General features: G+C 45.5%; 1 protein-coding gene across 2 annotated transcripts in view; it reads right to left on the reverse strand.

The window, feature by feature from the left end:
• Positions 1–24,205, reverse strand: part of PPM1K (protein phosphatase, Mg2+/Mn2+ dependent 1K) — a 31,412-nt gene extending 7,207 nt beyond the window's left edge. The window contains exons 1-6 of one of the 2 annotated variants that reach the window (XM_044428360.1): positions 23,949–24,205; positions 13,775–14,287; positions 12,184–12,284; positions 4,771–4,936; positions 2,626–2,770; positions 267–401 (exon numbers count right to left, since the gene is read on the reverse strand). In XM_044428360.1, coding sequence (XP_044284295.1) covers positions 267–401; positions 2,626–2,770; positions 4,771–4,936; positions 12,184–12,284; positions 13,775–14,211 — 984 coding nt within the window. In that variant the 5' untranslated portion in view covers positions 14,212–14,287; positions 23,949–24,205. Of the gene's footprint in view, positions 1–266; positions 402–2,625; positions 2,771–4,770; positions 4,937–12,183; positions 12,285–13,774; positions 14,288–23,425; positions 23,475–23,948 lie in introns of those variants that run through there. The other variant, XM_044428361.1, reaches the window with a different exon arrangement.
• Positions 24,206–25,005: the final 800 nt, after the last annotated feature.

Here is a 25,005-nt window from a genome sequence, read left to right on the forward strand (position 1 = left end):
ATCACCCGAGGCCTAGCCCTACTCGTTAACAACGACACCACATTGGCTTGATAAGCTGAAGAACAGAATTAAATTCAAAGGAACATTTTTCCATGCAAGAACGCGCACTTTGGAGCTATTATCACCCATCGGTAGACATTACATGAACTGGGCTTCCCAGTTGTAGGAGGGTGTCCCACCGTGATCCACACAGCATTCAAGCCGTCTATGCTGGCCCTGCTCAAAGTTGGCCAACGGCAGACTGCCATGTTCGTGGACATACCTACCTGCTCAGTGACTATGTGAGCTGCTTCGGTGGGATCGTGGCACTGGTTCACAAAATCACAAATCTCTTGGCTGTTCACTATGAAGTTGATGCCATCTGTAGTAAGGACCAAGAAGCTGTCACTTGCATGATGCAACTGAAATGACACAAAAAAATTCAGGTCATGTCTGGATTTGTGGTGACTCCATAGAAACCAGGCTAGAAAGAAGACATGTTTTTCCAAAAATTACAGCATACGAACAAGAGATTTCTCTCTGAGATAACATTAGTCACAAACAAAATGTCTAACACAATGGCTGAGTTCACAGAACACAACAAGTACTCCTGCATGCGTATCATGATCTGACAGAGAATTGAGGGGTTTCTACATCACTGTGGTTTCACCCTCGCCACTCAAGTCTTTCCACTGTTGGCACGTATCAGGTGTGACGGCTGAAGGTATATTCCTTCCAAGGTGCATCTCTGCCTAAGTCACCTGCCCCATCCTCACTGGTCGGCACATATTTTATTATTATTGAGCGATTTTCTCCCTGAAATGCCTGGCAAAGTCGTCACAGCGGGCCTTTGAGGGTGGAACCGGATCTTCCTTAGGACCCGGGCGAACCAGGCCTTGTACCACTCGAAAAAGCTCCGCCGGATGGCATTGTGAGGAGGCAATGGAAGCGGAAAAAAACTTCTTTTTCGTCGCCTTCACCGCCAGAGCATAGGCCCGATAGTGGGCTCTCAAGTGTGTTTGGTCAGATTCATCCTGTGATTTCCTCCACCTACGCTCTAGTTGTCTCCCAACCCGCTTCATCGCCCGCAATTCAGGTGTATACCAAGGGGAAGAGCGGACTCTGCACCTCTGGCAGTGGTCACCCTTTCCAGGGGACCCTGTGGCAGTGGACGCCACAATCCTGGGATCAGACAACAGGACAGCTATGATGGTACGGAGAAACCACTGAACAAACCTATCATGGTTTCTGAAGATCAAACTGACCATGGTGGAATACTATGACTGCGTTCAGACAACATGATAAACCAACAACACTAAAAACCACAACAGCTTGTTTGTGGAAAGTGTGGTATTTCACACAAACCTAGTTGTGGTATTTCACTATGATGGGGCTTTATTAAAGGGGAACCTGGCAAAGCCCCTCTCAGTACAGGGCTAGCCCCTCTTCATTCTGCCCAGGCTGGAAAAATGGGTTTCACCTCACCCAGCATCTCACAGAACTTAGTGGGAGTCACCAACAATTTAGCCCACTCTAACTTCAGGAATGGGCTTTTAAAATTATATATTCTACAAACAGGACTATGAACAACATGATGCCACGCGAAGTGCCTGCTAGGTGGCCACAACTGTTCCAGGATACTCATTTCGTTCTCCTCCCCACCAAAGTTTTCATTCCCACCATCCCCAGACAGACACTCAATGTTCTCTGACCACTGGCCATGTTTACTTCCTTCTTCTGAGAGTGTGGAAGTTGCCCCCTTCGGCTTTTTCCCTAAAGATTTTTGAATTTCTGGACATGCCCACGCCTCCCTCTTATTCTCAGAGGCTCCATTTGTTCACAATTCTGCTCGTGCTCATGAGCCAAGCTCACTAACAGTGATCACCCTTTCCCTGTACACAGACGTCAGAATCATTTTCTTGCGACACCCATAATCCTATCCATTAAGTCACTCACATCTTCAGTCTATGGATGCAGAAAGGAAGTCAGCAAAAACTCTCCCACCCATCTGCCCCAGAGGTGGGCAGCTTTGGACCTATGTATGCTGGCTTAAAAGAGAACAAGGCTCTGGGTTGCACAAGGTGATACCTGAAGATGTGAATCTGACCAGAGGAAGCTACCTCAGGTCTTTCTGGACAAAGGATTTTCAAAAGCATGACTGAAGCATGACTTATTCCAGTAACTCACACGGAGTCTACTAGTGCCTATTCCCCAGCAGACAAAACCATTGACAGGGGTAGCAGAGGTGAAAAGAACAGTGGAAAATTTATTTTTTATTTATTTTATTTATTAAAACATTTTTATGCCGCCCCATTCGCCAAAGCCTCGGGGCGGCTTACAACAAAAAATTAAAATAACATTTTAAAATATATACAATAAAATACAAATATATAATATAAAACATACACTATAAAACAAGCCGCCCTGGCCAAATAAAATTCAATAATATTAACATTTAAAATACTGCTTAAATAAAAAGGTCTTCGCCTGGCGCCGAAAAACAAATAACGACGGCGCCAGGCGGACCTCTCTGGGGAATACTGCTGCAAGTTGGTCCCAGTGCCATCCATGCAGCTTTTGCCTTCACGCTAAGTCAGCTTTAGAAGAAAGGGTGTGGAGAGAGAAGGAATGATCCCACCCTCTTACCTGAACACGTTTAGTCTCTGGTTCTGCTATCACGCCATAGGCCTTAAGATCCAGGTCGCCTATGCTGCGGGTCATCGCCAGTCTGCCATTCACGTGGGGCTGCCCCAAGCTGTTCCAGCTCACGAAACCACCACATTTCCTGATTCTTCACCAAAACAAAGAGGAGGAGGCGTGACATGCTTGCTGTGGCCATGTACATTACTCACACAGTCCATTCACATAACCAGTGTATGCAACAGCTTCCTATCAAGGGAGATTCCCTACTAGGTCTTTCTTGAGGCAGCACGGTGGTGTGAGGTGATCTTTGCCTCCGTCTTGCATCTGGAATGCCTTCCGTGTGGGAGAGCCCACCACCTCCCTAGGCCACTGCTTCCTTTGCTGTACTGCTCCAACAGTCAGGAAGTTCTCCCTGATGTTCAGCTGGAATCGGGCTTCCTGTAACTTGAGCCCATTATTCTGTGTCCTGCACTCTGGGATGATCAAGAAGAGATCCTGGACTTCCGTGTGACAACCTTTCACGTCCTTGAAGAGTGCTATGGAATCTCCCCTCAGTCTTCTCTTCTCCACACTAAACATGCCCAATTCTTTCAATCTCTCCTCACAGGAATTTGTTTCCAGTCCCTGGATCATCCTTGCTACCCTCCTCTGAACCCTTTCCAACTTGTCTGCACCTTGGTGCCCAGAACTTTAAACAAGTATTTATTATTTATTTTATTTATTTAAAACATTTCTATGCCGCCCCCATCGCAACAAGGCCTCGGGGCGGCTCACAAAGAATACATAAAAACATACAGAAATAATAATATAACAATTTAAAAGAAAAAAAACATTTAAAAACCCCCGGTGCATTCTCGGCTAAAAATTTTAAAATCCTAATTAATTCAATAATTTAGCAATTAAAATAAGTTTTAAATAAAAAGGTCTTAGCCTGGCGCCGAAAAACAAATAACGACGGCACCAGGCAGACCTCTCTGGGGAGTGCATTCCATAGGTGGGGTGCCACCGCAGAGAAAGCCCTCCTCCGGATACTCACCCTCCTAATATCATTCACAGAGGGTTCCCGGAGAAGGGCATCTGTTGCTGATCTCAAGGGGCGGGAGGGCATATATGGGCGCAAGCGTTCCTTTAGATATCCAGGTCCCAAGCCGTTTAGGGCTTTATAGGTCATAACCAACACCTTGAATTGGGCCCGGACTTCAATCGGGAGCCAGTGGAGCTGATGGAGAACTGGGGTTATATGAGAACAACGCCCAGTCCCCGTCAGCAACCTGGCAGCTCTATTCTAGACCAATTGAAGTATCCGGACTGTCTTCAAGGGTAGCCCCACGTAGAGCGCGTTACAGAAGTCAAGTCGGGAAATCTAATATGACTGCTCTGAATCTAGCAACCTCATCCACAGCTCACAGAGATCCAAATACCAGGTCCTAGTTCATCCATTATGCAATTTATGACCCAATACTCTGCTAGTGAAAAAGCTTTAAACAATGCAGAAGAGTGTTAGATTCAAGCTTTATCTAAGAGGCCTCATGAATTTCAATTTTATTTTAAAGAAAAAAAAATTAAATCCACCATACAGTGGTTTCTGTTAAGAACATTAGATTGGATATTTTTGGCACCTGATTTATACAGCAGCTATATAGTTACAAGTAAATTAATGCAGTAGCATTCTGGTGATAAGTGGAATAATCGCATTCTCTTCAGCACTTCTAAGATCCAGCCTAGGTACTAGCTGGCTTTGCGGACTGATTTAGTCCATAAGAGAAACCTTTATAATTATTTATAAAGGTTATTTGTTTTTCGTTATTTGTTTTTCAGTGCCAGGTGAAGACCTTTTTATTTAAACGTCATTTTAATTGTTAACAATATTTGCTTATTTATCTGGCCAGGGTGACTTCTTTTATAACTTCTTTTATATCTTTTATATTTTTTATTTATTTTATATTGTTAATTTTAATTTTATATTGTTATTTTTGCATTTTATTGTGTTGTAAGCCGCCCACAGAAATGTTCTAATAAATAAATAAAGTACTGCTAAAAGCTTAGTATAGCTAACGGGCAGCACACTGGCTTATTAGTTAAGGGAGCAGGGGCACAAGACACTTTAAATCAAGGTGAAGTCCAAAAAAGCGCACGTGGGTGGCATACCTTTCCTTCTCGTCCTTCCTTTCCGGAGTATGGTCAATGGTCAACTTCACAGCTTTCCCTTTGCGGCACAAGAGGGCGCGGCTGTCACCAAGGCTGGCCACGACCAGCTCAATCCCATCTCGCAGGAGGGCCACAGTGGCCGTGGTCCCGGCGTTCAGCAAGGAAGCTATAAACATCACGCAAGAAAAGACGGTCAAAGTCCGAGCGCCGCATGCAACCGCCAATCAGCTCTTCACGTTCTAGACAGCATCTACTGCACTACCACCAATAAACACATGGCTGCAGAGCACGAGGTTAAGCTAGGAAGGCAGGAAACAAAAGACGGGCATGCAAAGAAAGAAGTAGCATGTTTTACAACATGGCTCCATGCAACGGTGCGGGGTGGGGAATTAATCATTTTCACATTCAGGTGGGCAATGTCTGCTACAAATTGCCTTAGGTCGCTCTACAGGCAAAACAATCCCTGTCAAGTCTTAAGCTACAGGGAACATGATCTTTCAATTAAACATTTTCATGCCAAGCAGCTTTGGGAAGTGGTTTACCCGTTGTGGCATCTTTCTCAAAGGAGTTCTATTTTTGGATAATTGCTGGGTAGATTTTCTCCTAACTACCCTCTCCTTGCTAATAAACCTACTTTATGCTTCATCATCTCAATCGGTGTACAAATCAGGAGATTGTTATAAAGGTCACACATGCATTAAAAAGCACATTCCCTTCCCTGCTACTTCAGACTATTTCCTCCCAAAAAGGACATGCACCAAACATGTAAGTGTTTGTGGGAGTCACACTCCCTTTCTCCAGATCTACCGAGGGCACAGCTACACTATACATGGGGCATTTTGAAGCAGGTGTGAAATCCATTTTGTTCATTTAGTGGCTGCAAAAATACCCTCCCAAGTCATGCCATTGTGAGGGTCATGGGCCATCCTCCACATTGTTACTCAGAAGTAAGTCCCACTGATTTCAATACAACTTGCTCCCAGGTAATTTTTTGTTCCAGCCCCCTCCATGTGATGCCCTAACAGCTGTGCTAGACTACAGTTCCCATGACTCCCGTCCAGCATGGCCAGGCTGGATGGTTAATGGAAACTGCAGTCCAACACATGTTGGGGAAGGCTGCTGCATAGGATTGCATTGCAAGGCCACAATCCTGTACGTGTCTCCTCACTGAATTCAGCAGGACTTTTTAAAAGACACAATCCTATGCATGTCTAGACAGGAATAAGGCCTGTGAACCCAGCATACACCATCCAGGAGGTGCAGGAACGTTTTCCCTTTTTTGTCTAAACATGCATAGGATTATGTCCTATGTCTTTTAGCCAATGGTGCAATGCAGCCATTGTGCCGATTCTTCACCGGGTTCACAGCAGGAAGATTTAGCAGAGCACTGAACTGTTCTTTATTTCTCTTCTACCCCACCCCCAGAACCACAATAACCAGACAGCCTATATAGCTTCACCTCTTGATTATCAATAATGGGGCTACCAAATACTGGGGGAAGATCAAACATGCATCAAGCCTTGTTGTGGAATGAAAGCACCATAAAACAGAGGAATTAAGACAGGAAAGAAAAGTGCATCTGCAAAAAAGGGTCTAAACTAGGCCATATTGTCATTATTTAAAACAGGTATTCTTGCACATCAGAGCTCATTAAATGGCTCTTCAACGTGGCCCTTTAAATTTTCAATTTTCCCTCCAAGTTGATTATCAGTTTCTAAAGAGTTGAGCATTTTTTTCTCCTATGGAATTTGGTTTTTGCATGATCAGAAAATTGTACAAGACAAATGTCCTTTTTTTCATGGGCCCACAAAACCTAATTCTATCTGTGCTTATTTGAATGTACAATTTAATGCACTGAATAGGTTTTACTTCCAAGCAAATGTGCATAGGAATGCCATCCCAAGTTAATTCTTAAGAAATGCAAAAAAATTGGGCACTTTACACACACTCCACTCCGCATGCTTAAGTGGAGAGTACACAGGAGATGAACATGCATTGTAAATAGGCAAATTGAAATGTACTATTGCCATTAAAAATACCTGTTTTAACCAGTAAATGAATAAAACACAGCAGAGTGTAAGAAACTGAGACAGTTTTTGCCTTCTCCCCACAGTCCCTTTTAAAAATCAAAGGCCAGATCCGGAGAGCACCACTCATTCCCCCCACCACCCAGTTTCATTCCTTGGTTTTGAAACTGCAACACCACTCCTAGGAGAGAGGGCCAAGTCGCCAAGCTCAAAACAGTATTGTTGCTGGCCCTGCTGTTTCCCACTGTGGGCAGTTTCCCACTCTTGTCCTGCACGAAAACAAGGCTGAGTTCGGATGGCGTGATGCAGTCTTTCTGCAGAGTGTCAGGCTGGGGAAGCTGCTATTGGCAGGACACCCTGCTAGGACCATGCCTGGAGGCAAGTCTTCTCCTGCTTCCCAGCAGCAAGCAGCTGGCATAGCCTGCATTTGCAGAACAAACCACAAAGCTTTGTTTCTGCTTCCCAGGACTGAGAAGCTGCCCTCAAGGAAGTCCTCCCTAGCACGGTATTTTTGGTGCATGGGATATTTGAGGTTCAAGCATACCTCAAAGCTAAAAGCAACTGGGAGGGACAGTCACTGGAGGTACCAGTGCTACGGACTGCGAGCACAGCTGTCTCTTAACTTCCAAGTCAGCCAAACACAGCTGTGTGAACAATCCCTTACTCTGGTCCTTCTCGAGGCTTTCCTGGCCGGAAGCCTCATTTACGAACTTGGGAAGCTGCCATGTCCAAACCTCTGTCAAACTAGACCAAAGTTTATTTGCTGGCACCTGTTTTCCCCAGGCTCAGTTTTTCTGATCTGGATTCTTTTAAGAGAAGATGTAAGGGATTGAACCTGGATCCTGGAAAGCACAGAGCTATCACAGTCCCTCAAAAAAGGATCAAAGAACAAATATTAGAAAAGAAAGTATGAGAGTCCAGTGCCATACTTTCCAAATGATAAATTTCAGCATATATACTAAGAGATGGATGCACCATGACAGATGTGTTTGGGACACTTTATTAATACTCAGAAGAAATCTGATTTTTATCTTGCCTTCTTCTAAGGAAGGCAGAAGCTGGGTCTCCAGATGGTTAGGATTTCAACTCCAAGAAGCCCTTGCCACCACGACGATTGGTCAGGAATGCTAGGAGCTAACACCCAAAACACCCAGAGGGCTGCTTTCTGCCCACTCCTGTTCTAAGGAACTCAGAGTGGCATATGTGAGATTATTTCACGTTAAGAGAGCAAATGCCATGTTCATATTTCTTACTCCATCTACCAAAATATCTGTGTGGGTGTATAATACTTCTGGAAACTGTTCACCAAAGCAAGGGCTGATCTTCATGCCCTGGAAAGAGAAATGACGTTTATGGTCTTGCTACAAGTGTCTGGTATGACATGCAATTCCTGTTAACTCTTCGTGGATCCCACCTCCTCCTGCAAGAGGCTACCGACTCTTATCTGTCTCCTACTGTTATCACGGATCCTGCAGTTTGGAGCAGGGCAGTGCTGAGCTTGTGGAATTTGCTCCCCAGGAAACTCACTTTGCCCTTTTACTAGGGTTTAAGCCTTGGGGGACTATAATTTCATTCCAGAGGTCACTGCTGAGTTTTCTTTTTCTGTATAGGTGCTGTGGCTGCTGTTGATTTTTCATGGTTTTGCTTCCCTCTCCCTGGCATTCTGTGGTTCAAAAAACAGGACAGAAGTACCTTTCATATTACATATGCTGGAATACTCCTGACCACCTTAACTGAAGCTGGGGGAGCTATTGCATGAAGTCGATAACTCACAGTTATAGGGTTAGAAAGAGAATTTGCTCGCAGATGCTTAGCTCATGCCAATTTGGGTTTACAGGGGGATCCTTTGGAAGCTACGCTAGAATGAAGGGAGGAAGGAAAGCAGCTCAGGTTGGTGGCACGGATCACTAAGCAGTAGCACAGTTCCAAAATCAAGGAATCACACTGTCATCAAGTCACTAGCACATTCTTTCAATTTATCTAGCAGCATTTTAAGGAAAAGATCAGCTCAGAGCACAAGTTGGTTCAACATTTTTTGAAACATCAGATTCTTGGTTTCCTAGACAGCATCACTACAGAAATATATAATCTAAAAATCTTTCAATAGGTATCTTAACACTCACTGGACATTTTTAGAGCATCTCATCTCAACTAATGTGACAAAGAGGATGTGGGAACCTTCCAGTAGTCCAGGCTAGGAACCGCCAGACTCCTTCACCTGGGACCACTTTAAGCAGATCTCTCTCTTTCCACTGAAGCCCAGCATATAGAGTCCCGGGCCTCCAATTCTAGAGCTGTTGGTCAGGTACAGTGTCTGCCATAAATAACATGTACACAGAGGCAAATAGGAAAAATTCACCCAGGAATTTTGCTTAAAATAAAGAGAAAGAAAACCTGCAACACTTGGGAGGAGGAGAGCGGCAAAAGGGAAAGGGAGTACTCATTATGCATTGGAGCTCTGCTCGGGCAGCTTGCAGAAGATGTGAATATTACTACGTCCAATTTCACTATGTATCAGTCTCCCTTGGCAACCTCATTAATCCATCTGCACAGCTTCTGGTAAGAGACTTTAAAGTTAGTTTGAAAATGCAGGGCTCTAGTAAGCATGCAAGAGTACCATTTTATTTTGGTAATGTTTTTGCACAATGTAGTATGAAAGAGCCAAATATTGTTTTTATTCTGTATTTGACCCTTATGATTGTTCTCAGTTACATAAAGACATTATTGGGTTTTACTTCCAGCTTTTTGCTAAGGAAAAGGCACATGGCTAGTTGAGTTTGTCAAAAAAGATGAGCCATGTTCACAAGGCAAAGATGGTAACTTTAATGGGCACTAAAAGTACATGCTCCCACTAAGTTGAATATTAAAATACAACCATCGCCAATAGCCTAATAAGCACAGCTCACTAGGAATTTGCTTGCACTGTTTTGCTACAGCACATGGGGACTTGTGCAAGGAACAATTCCTGTTCAATCTAGTAGAGCTTGTGCAAAAAATGTGCCCAGAAAAAGATGCTGCAAAGGCACCAAACTTAGGTAAAGTTAGATAATTCTATGAAAACCTAAAGACACACATTTCTGCAGCTCTCTTGCTTCTTCAGTGTTGCAGGTTGACATAGTAAAATTGTAAAACCATGGTTTTGACTAGTAACTTCTTCAACTAGGAAACAAATGTTATAATTCATTGTACTATTAACACTTCTTTCACCATTTAACTCAGCATAATAAGCAAGATTTTACCATGACACATTACATGGTTGTAAGAAAGCAACAGTTTTGGAGGTAGGTGGATACCTGAGACTGCATGTTTCTTGGGACAAGAGTTTGCCTTTTGTGTATAATAATGTACAGGGACTGTATGAACTGATGGCATGCTCTAAATGGCTCCAACCCAAATTTCTGGGTGTGCTCACTGGATCAAGAGAAGGAACAGCTTGCCCCTTACATCAATGAGGTGTAGTTACAGGGTATGTCTGTCTTTAGACTCTGTGTTTCCCTGGTGCTGTTAACACACACACAGGTTCTCACCATTTACTTTCTCCCTTTTATCTGCTAATTATGAGCCTAGAACAACACGGAACACTGACAACCCACATAACAAAAGACTCAGTTAACAGAACACATGGAATCACGTGATCAGTAGCCAATTAAGTGGGGGAAGTATTCCTCATGCGTTTCTGGGCCATTTTAGCACTCGGCCACATCTGGAAGAACTCAATCATACAGTCCAATGCAAAGATAAGACTGATATCAGCACATCTGTGAGGAACTTTAATTCCATCTTCTCCATCCCTGCCACCAAACAGCCTTTCCAACCAGGTCACCATACAGTGCGATCCAAATCATATTTGCCCATCAGTAAGTGCCATTGGTTAAAAGGGTTTTAATTGTTCAGTAAGCCTGACTCTGCAGGAGTGCTGTTATTCTCCTGGTGTTACGGCCCTCCATCTATTATACGTATGTGTAATGATCGAACAAGTTCCAACTATCAGACAGGCTATGAAGCTACATTTATTCTTTGATCAGCGATGTTTTTAGGTTCTTGAACACTTATACGGTCTGAAATGGAGGTCATGTGCAGACAGCTCTTCACTAAACAAGAGGGGCCTGCCCCACTATATTTTTGTATCCAGGGGTCCTTAAGCATAATTTATGAATGGAGAAATACATGGATAGCTGAGCTGCTTTTACTGAAGTCTATGCATAATTACCTTAAGTAATTGTAGCATATTTTGCTATGCACAAAACGTATAGGAGAGCATAATACATATGTACTCATTGTAATAGACTGGCTTTAATTCTATGAAAGGAGACACTAATGCTTGATTTAATTTTTTTTCTGTTTTCTTTCTGCTTTGATTGTGTAACTCACAATTACAAACAAATCAAAAGAAGTTCATCCAACAATCATAGCCCATTGAAAAGCTGATCTAATCATAATCAGAGCCAACGGAATGAGATTAAGTGTTGGACTTGAGTGCATGTTATGTTTCATGAGAAAGCAGGATGTAAAAGCCAGAAGGATGAAATATGAAGCTGTCACGTGTCACACCAATGTGCAGGCGTGTTTTAAATGCCAACAGGCTTTTATATTATGTGCTTTTGTTCTGATTTGTTTGCAGTCATGACAATTCAGGGGTAACTATGGAGCAAACTCTCCACCGTTTAGACCTTAACATAGGACCATTTTCCACAGTGATGCAGGCCTGTATCATGAACTACACCTGTCCCCAGGTATTTCAGGTGGCTGCAGTAGAATGTAAAAACCTTTAAGAGAGAACAGCCTGCTCAGATCTACTGCAGCCCAACCATTTCTACCTGAAATGTCTCCCTGGAAATCAATGAGACTTAATTCCAAATAAATGTGCCTAAAACTACAGCATAGTCTTGGCATGTCTAGGACTGAAGGTACATCCCATTATAGTCATCAAGCATTACCTCTACACTAAGTGTAGGTTGATGCTTTCAGGTATATATCAACCAGCTCTTTTAAAGAATCTAAAACATATCAGTTATGCATATCATTGCAATTTACACATTTCTAAAAACACTTAACTCCCACAGTTTAGTTTAAATTAGGGATGAGCAGATCTACTTAATTTTAACTTGACAGTGAGTATTGTCAGTCAATCTTTTCTAGAGAACCTGGTCCTATGCCATTACTCCAATCCATATGGACATTTCAAATTATTTCTTTTCGTATCGGTTTCTGCAGCACAGGCCCAAAATATGGCCTATTTTATAAAACAGGTTTTGAGTGTATTCAAATTACAGTTTTCTCCCTAACACAGGTAGCCTCAAGCGACAACAAAATACCACAGGCTGCTACATCAAGAGTAAATTTCCTCCTCCCCACACTGCTGCACAAAAACCCATGTTGTACTTACCATCAGCAGACAAGCGAGCATGTTGCATATATGCTTTATCTATTTCTAAAAAAGCTTTGAACAATACTATTTCCATGTTCTGTTCTTCAGCAAGAAATTCTCTGAAAATTAAAAAAATAAAGGGAAATGAAGCATTAAAATTATCTTCAAGGAAAACACAACCACTCTGATCTCAAGAACTTTATCCCTCCAAACGATTGTTGGGAACTGGCCAGACAGCTTCAGCGGACAATTGATGGGATCAAACTGAACATTTATTTAGGAAGTAAGAGCACCAAGCAGATGCACCCGATTGCCCTGCCTGCAGCCCCAGCGTGCCAGATACGTGTCGAGCAGCCGGCGTGCGGGAGAAGCCTAACCCGAGCGCTAACCCTCAACCACTTTGCTGGCCACGAGAAGACTAGCAACCAAAGCAAACCGAGCCCAGCCCTCCACTTCCCTGTCCTGGAGCAGATAAGGTCTGTATGGCCGCCATTGTATGGAGGCACCTGGTACCTTCACAGGGCAAAGTGCAAAATCACTATGCTCTGCTTCTCTCTCTCCTGCTGGAAGGGTCGGGCATGGGACTTTCCTGGTTGAGTTAACTGGAAGAGGAAGCAGCAGAACTTTGGCGACTGCAGAACACCTGCAGACTCTGACTTGCACATATTCATCCAAAAGGACAACCTTCCCGATCACTGACCTCGCTGGGGCAATGCTCTACCGGGGGAAGTCTACCTTTTAACGCAATTCAAATACTATAGCCACATTTGGAAAGCATCACTGTTTGGGTAGAGTGGTGAATTTATTTTGGCTTCTATCCCACGTTAACCTGTTAAGCGTACTTTAAAAAAAGTGCAACAACACAGCCATCACCACATACAAATGGCTCCTACACAACTTCGAAACTCACTCAAAGAACCACTGGGGAGGACAGTGTAGGCCTTAAATATTACTGCAGCTGAAGTTAATAGCAGGGCAAGAGTTTGGTTTTTCTTTTAAACGGCACAGAGGAAGAGGTGAGGGAAGAGTATTGTCCTACAAAATTTAATGCTGAAGCAACTTCTTCATATTACTTCCGGGAAGGGCCAACCCTAAAAATTAAAGGATGTGCTTTCTTAGTGTGCCGCTAAGAGGACCCCTGCAGTGGGTCTTAACAATCCCACAGAAATCTTATGGACCACGATGAGATACAGTGAAAGAATCTCTTACTAGTAATACCTGTTTATTAATACAAAAGACATCTTCATTTCAGTAACAAGAACAATCCCATAGTAGATGACTTGTGTTTCAGAACAGTTCATTTTTGCAGCTTTCCTTTCTGAGCCCTTATTTATTTTCATGTAGTCATTTGATACCTATCAAGCGTTTATACCAAAACGTGGGGCTCAAAACAGTTATATCAAATTCAACATGCACTAGCAAAAGTAGGCATGTTCCTACCCTCCCACCTCAGGACCTATAAACCAATCCCAGGCAGTACCCTACAAATTCATTCAGGTGCCTTAAGAGTAGTAACACAAGAACTGAAAGAGGTTACCAGCTGCACATTATCTACATGATCTCCACTGTAAAAGAGCTGAACCCACGGCCAGAAAATGAGTGTACTCACAGGATATATTTTCGCATGTACTTATTGCAGAAGTCAGCAACTGCGACCCCACCATGTCCATCATAAACAGCAAAATACAGGACATCTTCGGTCAGCTGAGCATAATCGAAACGATCTTCATTTTCTTTCCGCTTCCCGATGTGGCTGGCACAGCCCACCTTTGACAGGCTGAGCTTGGGGATCGGCTTCCCGTATTTTATGCTTGGCGGGAGAAGGATGGGCTCGTCAATGCGATTGTCCCAGATACCAAAGGAGTCCCACGTGGCAGGGCGGCCACTGCCGTCCAGGTCAAAGCGAGAAGTTCTGCGTTCAGTAGTGGAGCTCTGGCACACGACCACCCATCGCTTGTCGTCTTGCAGAATACGAGACGTCAGCAGCGCTCTCCTCACTTGGTTCCCCCCATTTCTAACCAGATTTATTAAAGCAGCAGTGGACATAACTTGGTTCCACAGAAGTTGGTGGAGAACAAAACCGCAGGAAGCAGGCCTTGGAATGTCCCAGAAACTAAGAAAGCTGGCCAAGAAAACGGGGAAAAAGAAGAGTTTGCATTTCATTTTTTTTTTTTTTTTTTTTTTTGGAGCTGCTAAATAATGCTTGAAAAGACAGTTTCCGGGGGGGTTTTTCCCCTCATTACCAACCACCAACTGAACATAAACTGAAAATGAGACAGTAGAGTGATGTGACTACAAAAGAAACATATAATTTTAGGAGGCATTAGTACAACTGTGGTTTTTAAGCCGCAAAAAGTAATGTTCCACTTTATTTCGGTTACTACTCCTTTCTGGGCACCGCACCTTAAGAAGAATGCAGATTCATTGGAATGGACTTAGGGAGGGAACAGTTTGTCAAGGGCATGTAAACCAACCAGACTGTCAGGGGTATGGAAACCTCCCGTGAGAAACACCTGAAGAAAGTGGGTGTGTTAGTCTGGAGAAGAGAAGGATTATGCTGAACTCACATCCACCAAAATAAACCATTTCCCAAACTACTCCGTGTGAGCTGCATTAAATTCCATATTAGCTGAAAAGCACCTAGTGTCTTAAGCTATCTTCATGGGACATTATCAGTCTCAAAGTTGCCATCATTCAGGGGAATGCTGTTAATGCAACCTGGTTGCTAGCATTGGATATCATGACCTCCATCCTTCAGCTCAGTTCAGAGGTTGTCATTTTGGACAAGGACCTCTACTGGGTTCAGTGTGCAGCATGATAACTGCTTCTCCTTACACACAAACACACACTTGCTTTTCAAAGGGTCCACAGTATTTCTCACTTTAATCCTACAGCTCATTCAAGGTCGGTGTTATCTCCAAAATGAACAATGTAGAAGGAATAGGAAGGGCTACACTTGGCACGGCTGATGGCTTGGATAAAATGTGAAATGAGGGACATCGATTGCACTGAGCTCCTTGCAGGAAAAGTGCAATATAAAAGCAATAATCTCAAACTCTAGGCTTACAATAATAGAGTTATATCAATGATTGGAAACCTGCTGGTTTAATACCAGAAAAAGGGTATCTCACGTTGGTTTCGTGCTTCTACAAAGCCAGGATATCAGAAATCAGATGTGTCCTATGATCAGTATTGAGGCTACGCAATGACACGCACTGCACTCACGCTCTTCCCAACTCTTCCCTCTGTCAGGTGGGAAGGAGGAATGTCCAGGGCCAGCAAAAATGCCTCACACTGTCCTGACCCGATGTTCCTTCGTGAAGCACCTGAACTTTATTGTGTTGCTAAAGCTATTTCTTGTGAGTCACTCCATGCCTGTTTGTTGCCCTATGATTAAATTGAATTGCTTAGGAGCATGTTGATTAAGGCATCAGTCTTAGTTTTCAATTTCCTGGCTTTGTGCAGCTGAAGCCAATATGATTCAGCGGTAAAAATGGTTTTTGATCACTGGATTTCCCTGGTTTTTAAAATGGAAAAGTATTATACTGCTTTGGAAAAGCAAACAAAACTCCCCCTAAAACACAAAATGCAAACAGATCAGTATTAACTAAGTAGATGTATACAAAGGAATAGGTATGACCGTGTATGGTCAGAATAGCTTTCTTCTGAGTAAGCCTGTACAGGATTCCAGCATAACTTTCCCCCTTTGCTTTCCTTTCTTTAACAGAGTGAGTGGTGCACTCAGCCTGCAAAATGATCTCATTCTTATCTCAGCTGACAGTTTCCTGCTGCCCTCCTCCGTTACTGGAATTAAAAACACTGGCTGTGTGCCTGACATGAAAACTGAGCATGCCTGGCATAATTTTGCCTGCAGATACTGATTTGCCACCACAAGCCTTCATGGGGAAGAAAAAACATTGATTGGAAACCGTTTCTCTGACATTCACCAAAGCAGAGTAAGGCACACTTTCTCAGCATGCCCGAATGAAACACATCAGTCATCCCCCCTCTACCTTGAAAGAAATATATGATATGCAGAACCACAACTTGGAAGTAAAAATGTACGAATGCGTCCATTTTCAGCACTGTTTGCTTCTTCTGTGGCCGACTGTGGAAGATGAGACTCCAACTGCTCCTCGGGTGCCATTTTTATAACCAGTAGAATGCCAAGGATCATAAAGGAGAAACTTCTTTTGCAACATTTCTTTGATAAGAGGTGAAAAATTGAGCAACTGAGCCATGAAATGGCATCACCAATGGCATCACTACGCCAACAGTTCAAGGAAATGATGACTTGCAATAGCACCAGGTCACTGCATGCTACGATCCCTTCCACAACACAGACAGCAGCAGTAATAAACCTTACAGGTAAGCACCCAGGTGGAAAGGTAGAATGGGTGAGAGTGGAGCTGGTTAGCAGAGAGACCAAAAGATGCTATTGTATTTGTTAAGGGCCAGTTGGGGAGGGAAGGGCCGAGAGAGATGGGAGGTTCTGGGAAACTGGGACCCATAGTATCCATTCTGTTCTGAGCATAAGAATTATTTATTGGGGTTGGGGTTCTTATCCTGAGTTGTCTTTATATTTCCTTGTTTACCTAAAATATTATTGCCAATGACTATTATTTATTTTATCTCTATAACACCCAGTCACCAAAACTCTCTGGGTAGTATACAATTCATCAAATACAAAAATACAGTGTAACATATGAATAGCAGTAAAAATAATAAAATTACCCTGCAGAGAATTAAAATCCGTTACAGTTACAGAACTGAACAGTCAAATAAACCCACGTCCTATTTCCTTGGGATGGGGGTGAGTGAGAAGCAGTATGTCAGAACATGGGGTGTATGGATGTGCAGGGAATCATAGAAAAGTAGAAATGGGTCAGAAGTCCATCAGGTCCACCCCATGCCCAGTGCAAGACTCCAAAATAAAGCATTCCTCTCAGATGGCTGTCCAGCTGCATCCTCAACGCCTCCAGTGTGGGAGGGCCCACAAGCTCCCCAAGTCATTTGTTTCATTGTTGTATTGCTCTAACAGTCAGAAAGTTCTTCGGAAGGTTCAGCCAAAATGTGTAACTTGAGCCCATTATTCCATGTCCTGCATTCTGGGATGGTCGAGAAGAGATCCTGGCCCTCCTCTTTGTGACAACCTTTCATGTCCTTGAAGAGTGCTCTCATATCTCCCCTCTGTCTTGTCTTCTCCAGACTGAACAGGCCCAGTTCTTTCCATCTCTCCTTTTACAGGGGTTTGTTCCCAGTCCCCGGACCATCCTCGTTTCCCTCCTCTGAACCCTCCAGCTTGTCTGCATCTTTCTTAAACTGTGGTGCTGATATGGATACAGTACAGCAGATGAAGCCAAGCCAGTGCTGAGTAGAGGAGAACTAGTGCTGCATGTAATTTAAGTCCTAGAGAGAGTCCAGATGACAAGATCATGAAAAAAAGGAGAGCACCTAACCTACATGCACATGGTGGGCATGTCGTGAGTGGAGCCGGCTGGAGCCGCGGGTCAGACTAGATGGCCCGGGAGGCCCCTTCTGACTCGCTCTGTTTGTATGTTACTCTTATAAATAAGCCCACAAATAAAAAACTGGTGTGCTGCAGGCTGGCAGTGGAGGGAGAGAGATCCACGTCCCAAGCAAGACCACTTACTTTCTCTGCAGGATAATTTCTTCCTCCACCAGCCGTTCAGTTACTTGCATCCACTCTTTCGTTGTCCTTGGGGACCAAGCTAGTGTTTCAACACAAGCCTGACCTAAACCCAGGAGTCTGGTGAGCTAGAATGGCAACTGTGGTCAGGCAGTTTCACAACTTCAGCTGGAATGCAAGAATAATTTACTTGAACTGCCAATATAAAAGCAGCAATCTTTTAAGCCTGAGCTCTCCAACTTCATACCCTGTGGGTTTGTGGGACTTCAGCGCTGACCAGCCCCAGCCAACATGGGCAATGGTCAGGAATGCTGGAAGTTGTGACCCAAACCAGCTGGAGGGCACCAGGTTGAAGAAGGCTGCTTTCAGCTTTCTGTCCTATTTCAAGGGAAAATTCCCTCCCACCCGTGCTGTACTTTTTACCCCAATGGTGGAATTTTCCACCCACGCTTCACAGGACACCTTGATCAAAAGCGTGCATAGCCAGTAGCACCTGAAAGGTTAAGTCAAGTTTAATTGAAGGTTTTTTAAAGCTATATAAGCTGCGGTGGAGAAATTAGAGCAATGACCTTGCTTTTCTACTTGCCAAAAAGCTGTCAGGCATTACAAATGGAAATATTTTGGAACGTGGAAGATTTCCTGTTCCAGAAACAGACAGTAAGAATCATCTTGCCAAGGCTCAGAAATGTTGCAATCGCTATAAAGGCAGGGAAATCGTTCTTACGGTTTAAAAAAACTCCACCATTTCTTACAAAGAAAAAAGCACAACATTACTTCCTTTTTGTTTTTGTGCCCTGTTAGCTGTACATTTTCATTACAAGTGGATTCAGAGAATTGTAATGAAATTGTAATGAAGGCAGAACTGACTATGCATCACAGGTGTCTTCTTTCATGTAATCTAATTATTTGTAGTCATCTGATACAGAGGGACAACAAAGGCAGTCTTCTGCACAGCTCAACAACCAGAACCCTATTTATTTATTTATTTTTCTATTTATATCCTGCCTTTTTCCTGCAAAGGGCTCAAGGCAGCTTACATCTCCTCCTCCATCTTATCCCCACAACAACAACCCTGTGAGGTAGGCTGGACTAACAGTCTGTGACTGGCCCAATATCACCCAGTTGGCTCCATGGCCGAGCAGGGACTAGAACCCAGATTGTCTGAGTCCCAGTCCCAGGCTCTTAACCACTACACCACACTGGCTCTCTACTGCAGGATAAGCTTCAGTTCTTCAAGAATATACTTGCAAGCACAATTTGAAAACTCGCACATTTCTCATTCTATTGATTTACACAGCTGTTGCTGCAGCCTCCCTATTTTTATTTAAGAACAAATAAGGAAATGTCTTATCACCTACAAATGTGAAGCTTGTATTCAAACCTGTGGAAAGAAGTCAACAAGAAGTCATGCTGAGTGCCTTTTCACAGTCCTGTACTGGATCTACGGTCGACATGACTAGGAGCGTCATTAGAAGGTCCATCTAGCTGGACATTTTGTGGCCAACCAGCTGCCTCTGAGCAGCCCACCAGGCAGGGCATGAGTGCAACAGCACCTTCCCAGCCATGTTCCCCAGCAACATGTATTGGAATACAGGCTGCTTCTGATCCCAGAAGTAACTATTGATAGCTGTATCCTTCTTGAATCTGTGTAACCTCTTTTAAGCCATTCAATTGAGGGTTATCACTGTATCATATGGTTTAGTGTTCAACCCTTCATGTCCCCATGGGCAACATTCCTCCAGGTTCTCCTGTGCTCCACCATCCCCCGGAGTCCGCTCAAGTCCCCTCCGACCACCCCAGCGACCCCATCCAGCCACCTCAACCTCTGCCATTCCCTCCTCCTTTTGCCGTCAATCATTCCCAGCATCAGGGTCTTCTCCAGTGAGTCCTTCCTTCTCATTAGGTGGCCAAAGTATTTGCGTTTCATCCTCAGTATCTATATCATACGAGTATGGTAGTGAGTTTTAATGCTGAATTATGCACTGTGTGAAGAAGTTCTTCCCTGAATATTTTTCATCTTACTTTGGCCGTGGAGCTCCCTTGGGCAAGTCGGACACTCTCAGCCTAACCTGTCTCACAGGGTTGTTTTTATGACAATAAAAGAGAGCTATGTAAGTTGCTCTGGGTTCTTTACAAGAGAAAAAAGGCAGGATATAAATGTAATGATGTAATAATAATACTTGGATGACCCTGAGTTCTGGTATTATGAACCAGATAGATCTACATTTTATTTGACTGTTCTATTTTCTGAAATGGCTTCAAAAAGGCCAATATGAGAGCAGGAGAAAAACTCCCTATCCACACCATGTATATTTTCATGCATCTCTTGTCATGTCCCTCTTCAATAGTCCACCACAGTTCTGCATACAAAGAACCTACAAATTGCCAGTGAATTCGTGAATTCTTTCTGGAATCAACTTTCTAAGGAAGCTTCACAGGACAGAGAATGAGTCATGAGATCTGGCGCTGAAGGAAGATCACCAAGGGTCAGCTAAAAGCAACTTGCCTGCTATCTGTGCTTTTTAAAGCTGAGCTTTCATGAGCTTTCTTCAGAGACAACTGAGTGACAGGCCTTGGGCTTGAAATCTGCCTATGCTCTTACAGTAGCTTCAAGGTTTCCTCTTTCCTTCACGCCACTACAACTCACTGGAATTGCAACAGAAGCAAGAAATGGTGAGCACAGGTCACTGTGATTTCAGCCTTACAGCGCTGCCCAAATTCAGCTAAAACAGAACTACTTTTATGGCTATTCCATTCAGGGAGAACTGCCATCCTCAACTTGGTGCCTTGGTGTTTGAGACTACAAATCCCAGTGTTTGTGACCATTGGCCAAGATGTCCGGGGCTGAAGCCCAACACATCTGGGGGTCAGCAGGCTGAACGAGGAATCAGTATGTCCATGGGGGGGGGGGGTCTTTCTAACCTATTCTATTGTTTGCCTTACAACCCTGTTTGTAGCAAAGGGTATGCTGTCCAGCAAGGCACATTAGGTCCACCTGTAAATGGACATCTCTCCTTTTTTAAAGGGCAGCTGGTTGTCCTTTCTGACTCCTGCTTAGAATAAATACAAGTCAGAGAGCAAATGAGAGACAGCAAACAACGGATGCCAGCGCTCTGTAATAATCGGGGGCTGGATCAGGAAGACTTGATCAACACCCGACTTGCCCTTGAAGCTCGCTCAGCGACCTTGGGCCGATCTCTCTGTCAGCCAGGCCTACCTCACAAGGATGCTGCAAGGATAAGACAGAGATGGAGAAGGACCGCCAATGCCATCCTCTGCTCTTTGAAGGAGGGATGGAATAAAGAGGCCACGATGAAGCAAGCATTCATCTTTGTCATTTCACTGCTCTTCTCCACAGAGCAGAACACCGGGAAGCGCTGTGCCAAGTTTTGTTATCAGAGGCAGAACAACTATTTGGGCAGTAGCCAAATCTGACATTTTCCAGCAGGAGGAGGAATGGAATGAACAGAATTTAGGGTCCACTGCGAGTCAAAAATAACCTTACATATTTCTCAGAACCAGCCCAAGACATTTTGCTGCCTGCTGAAAAGAATGAAAACAACATTAAAACACTGTGCATGCACAATGGACAGGGAGCTTCATCTTATTGCAAGAGTGACATCCAAGACTAACTCTTTCCCTGCATCCAGGAACAGTGGGCTGGCTCACAGGTGCAGGTCAAGACCAAGAGAGGGTGCCAAAACCAGACCGTGCACCTTTTGCCTTGGTGATCTGAAATCAACCCCAGGACTGTTGGTCAAGCCACAATGAAGCAACACTATGTGAGAGTGAGACTAGAAGTGCCATCCTCAGCCCAACTGCTTTGCAGTCTGCAGGATGTTGTGAATGGCACTGCACTGAGAAGGTGATCGAGGAAGAGGTATTTAAGATAATGTATAAAGAAATTGTGAAAATAGAGAAAATGAGAATATTTTGGTCATATAACAAGCCACGAAATGCAAAGACTGATTGTACACATTAAAAAGAAATAGGAAAAGGAATCAAGAATGAATTTAGCTGAAATATCTTAAAGAAAGCATTAGGGGCAATCCTATATCCACCTTTAGGGTGGCTCCACCTAATGATTCTTTAGCCATGATGGTGTGCAACCGCCAGTAGGAGAGGATCAAGAAGAAAAAGAATTTCACAATGCATGGCCTGCTATCCTGTGGTTCAGGTGTGTGTGTTGTGTGGGTGTGTGTGAATGTACACACAAACACATGCACACACTGGGGTGGAATTGTAAACAGTGAGATGAGTGGGAAATGAAATCCACAAAGTACAGACAGTGCCAATTACCTGCAGCCTTTCACAAACAGTTTGCATTTATGTGCTGATTGAACACAGGTAGGTTGCAATCCTTTGCACATTTGCCTAGCAGCAAGTTCCACCCAAGACAAGTGAGCTTCCTTCCGAGCTAGCAGGCACAGGCTTGCACGGTAGCAGATGCTCCAAAACTTACGCACGCAGGAGATAAGCGCGGGACTTCTTGCTATCAAGGCTTCTTCCAGACCGAGGCGCATGACCTTGCAAAGGCCTTGCGCGGCTCTTCCGTCTTTTCCTCCTTAACGGAGCACTAGTGCGCAACGATGGCGTCACGCAAGCCTGCGGAGGCTCGTGCGGACCGCTGCAAGTCAAGCCACGCCTCCTTGCGTGTAAGGGGAAGAAATCAACAAGCAAAGCTACAGACCCGTCTCTCCGAGGATCGGGACCGTGCGCCCGGCCTTTTATTTAAAACCCTTCCCCGCCGCGGCCGGTGCGTCTTAGGCCCACGGCTCCACAAGGGCCGCCGTCCTGCCTGCCCCGAATTCCACGCAAAGCGGAGCAAGCGCCATTTGCACTGTGCCCGGCGAGGCTGTAACTGCGGCGGACGAGCAGCGAGGCGTTGCCGCCTTCCTTCGCACGAAGCTCAATAGCTTGCCGGTTTCCCTATTACAACACGCTCCAACTCCAGCGGGAACCCAGCTCGCTTTGAGAGGAGTCTGGAACTGGCGCGGCAGGCGGCCGCCCCTTCCCGGGATTCTTCTCCCTCCCAGAGCCGGTGTCTTCTCCTACCACGCATGTTGGCGCTTGAGACACCATTAAATCCCCCTCCACGTTCAGACCTAAGCTGCGGCCAACGCGCGTTGGCTCAGGCGCCACAAGCGAAGCTCAGACGTGCTCTGTTGTCTTAAAAAGATCTACGACCCACACGATTTGCCCGCCCTGCATTTTTGGTGCCCTCGTCCCAGGACTTTTAAGGCTGATAACGGGCCTGACAGCGAAGAGAGAAATGGAGGCGGGAAAGCCCCGTATCACAGATGCCCGCCGTGGCGAGCTGCCTGCTTTTAGAATGCAAACCTTCAATGCACTTCCTTGAGGAACCTACACATGGACGGGGCCACGCGATTACGAACAGAAACCAGGATCGCCCGGCAAAATGAAGGGTGCGACATTCACGGAAACTATTAGCCTACATGTTAAATAGACCCTCCATGTTCAGAAGCAGTGTACCTTCTGGTACCGTTTCCTAGGGAGACAGCAGGAGAAGGCTTTTAGCGTGATGCCTAAAGACACTGAGCGAGAAATCAGGAAGTCCCCGATTCAAATCCCGCCTTGCCGTGAACTCACCAGTGCAACTTTCCCCGACTAGACTGGACTACCTAGACGGTCCCAGGTTGGGGAAGTAGGTGGCCTTAAACATGCTTTCTTTCCTTTGCATGAACAAGACAGAGATAACGCGACCTACTTGTGAGGATGGCTAGAGAATGCACATAAAATGCCTTGAACAATCGAAAGCTAATTCTCGCAAGGCTAGCGTTATGAGCTTCTGGCTTCCTAAAAGTAAAATGTGGCCCGGCCACGCATTCTAGCCAAGGGTGCAAAACAGGAGCGAACCATCCTCTGTGCCCCACACCTCCGGGTCTCAGATGCGCGCAACAAAAGGCGCCTGGCGACTCATCGGGACTGTCAGAGGCTTGGAAGGGATCGCCAGCCAGCCGGCCGAGGCCAGGAGGCGGCTGACAGTCCTCCGTCCGCCACTCAGCGCGGCTTCCCGAGCCCAGCACGAGGCGGGAGGAGATCGCGGCGCCCAGAAGGGTGAGTGAACGGCCCAGCGGGCAGGGCAGGCAGCCGCCAGTGCACCGGCGCCTACCTGCAAGGCTGGTCCCTCGAGGAGACGAGTCGCACGGGCTGCCTCTTGGCCCCGGACGCAGAAGGGCAGCGGGCAGCAGCAGACACGCCTCTCCTGCTGAATTCCCGAAATAGTTCCTCGCCCGCGACCGCTCCGAAGAAAAGGGAGAAACCCGACCTCGCGCGTCGTGTGGCAGCTGCGGCGCCCTATAGGGACGGGGCGCGGCTGGCCGCCCTCCGGTCTGCGATCCAATCGCGGCTGCGCAGCCGAACGAGCCTCTTTCGCTCCTTTCTGCCCCGGCCCAGTGCGCAGCGCCGTGGGAGGGCCCGGGCGCCGAGCGTGTGATGCGGCGCGGCGGAGGGAAGGCAGCGCGTCTGCCCGCGGCGGAGACGCCTTCGGTCCCCGCCCTCGGCCACGGCCAATGGCGGCCAAGGCCGGGTTTGCGCGCTGCGGGAGCTCCTCCGGCCCCGCCGGCAGCCGTTTTTGGCGCGCTCCCTCGGAGGGGCCCGAGAAGGATTAAGACCTTGCGAGCCAGCAGCTGCAGACGGCTCCCTTCGGCCTGCAGGCGCGCTCCCACAGGGGCCGAGCAACGCAGGCTCTTTCGAGAGGGGATGTCAACTGACGGAGGAGGAGGAGGAGGAGAAGGAGTGGAGACGGGAGGCAAGACCCGGCGCGGGGCGGCGCGCACCCCGATCTGCAGGGCTTTGCAAACTTTCCAAAAGAAGAACTGCCTGTGCAGCTCTATGAAGAAGCTGCAAAATCCGCAGCTGAGCAATGCCTTTATTACAGGAGTGGGCAACCAGCGTAGTCAATAGATCAAATTCTACACAGGGCTAAAAGTTGCCCACTCCTGAAGCTGTTGTGCAGCTCAGTACCGGGAACTGTGCGGTACATTTTTTCTATTTTAAGATGCCTGTGATTGCAGTCTAAAGATGCTGCAGCAAGCAGCGTCACCCCCTTCCCCCCCGGACCTGGTTGCCATCCCACCTATAATCTAGGTGGTCCTTTGAGGGATCCTAAACTTGGGAACTTGGACTTTGGCTCTGAGATCCAACCCTAGCTGCACTCCTGTGTACTC

Source organism: Varanus komodoensis, unplaced genomic scaffold (genome assembly GCF_004798865.1).
Source record: "Varanus komodoensis strain SLA01 unplaced genomic scaffold, ASM479886v1 scaffold2, whole genome shotgun sequence".
Classification (NCBI taxonomy): domain Eukaryota; kingdom Metazoa; phylum Chordata; class Lepidosauria; order Squamata; family Varanidae; genus Varanus; species Varanus komodoensis.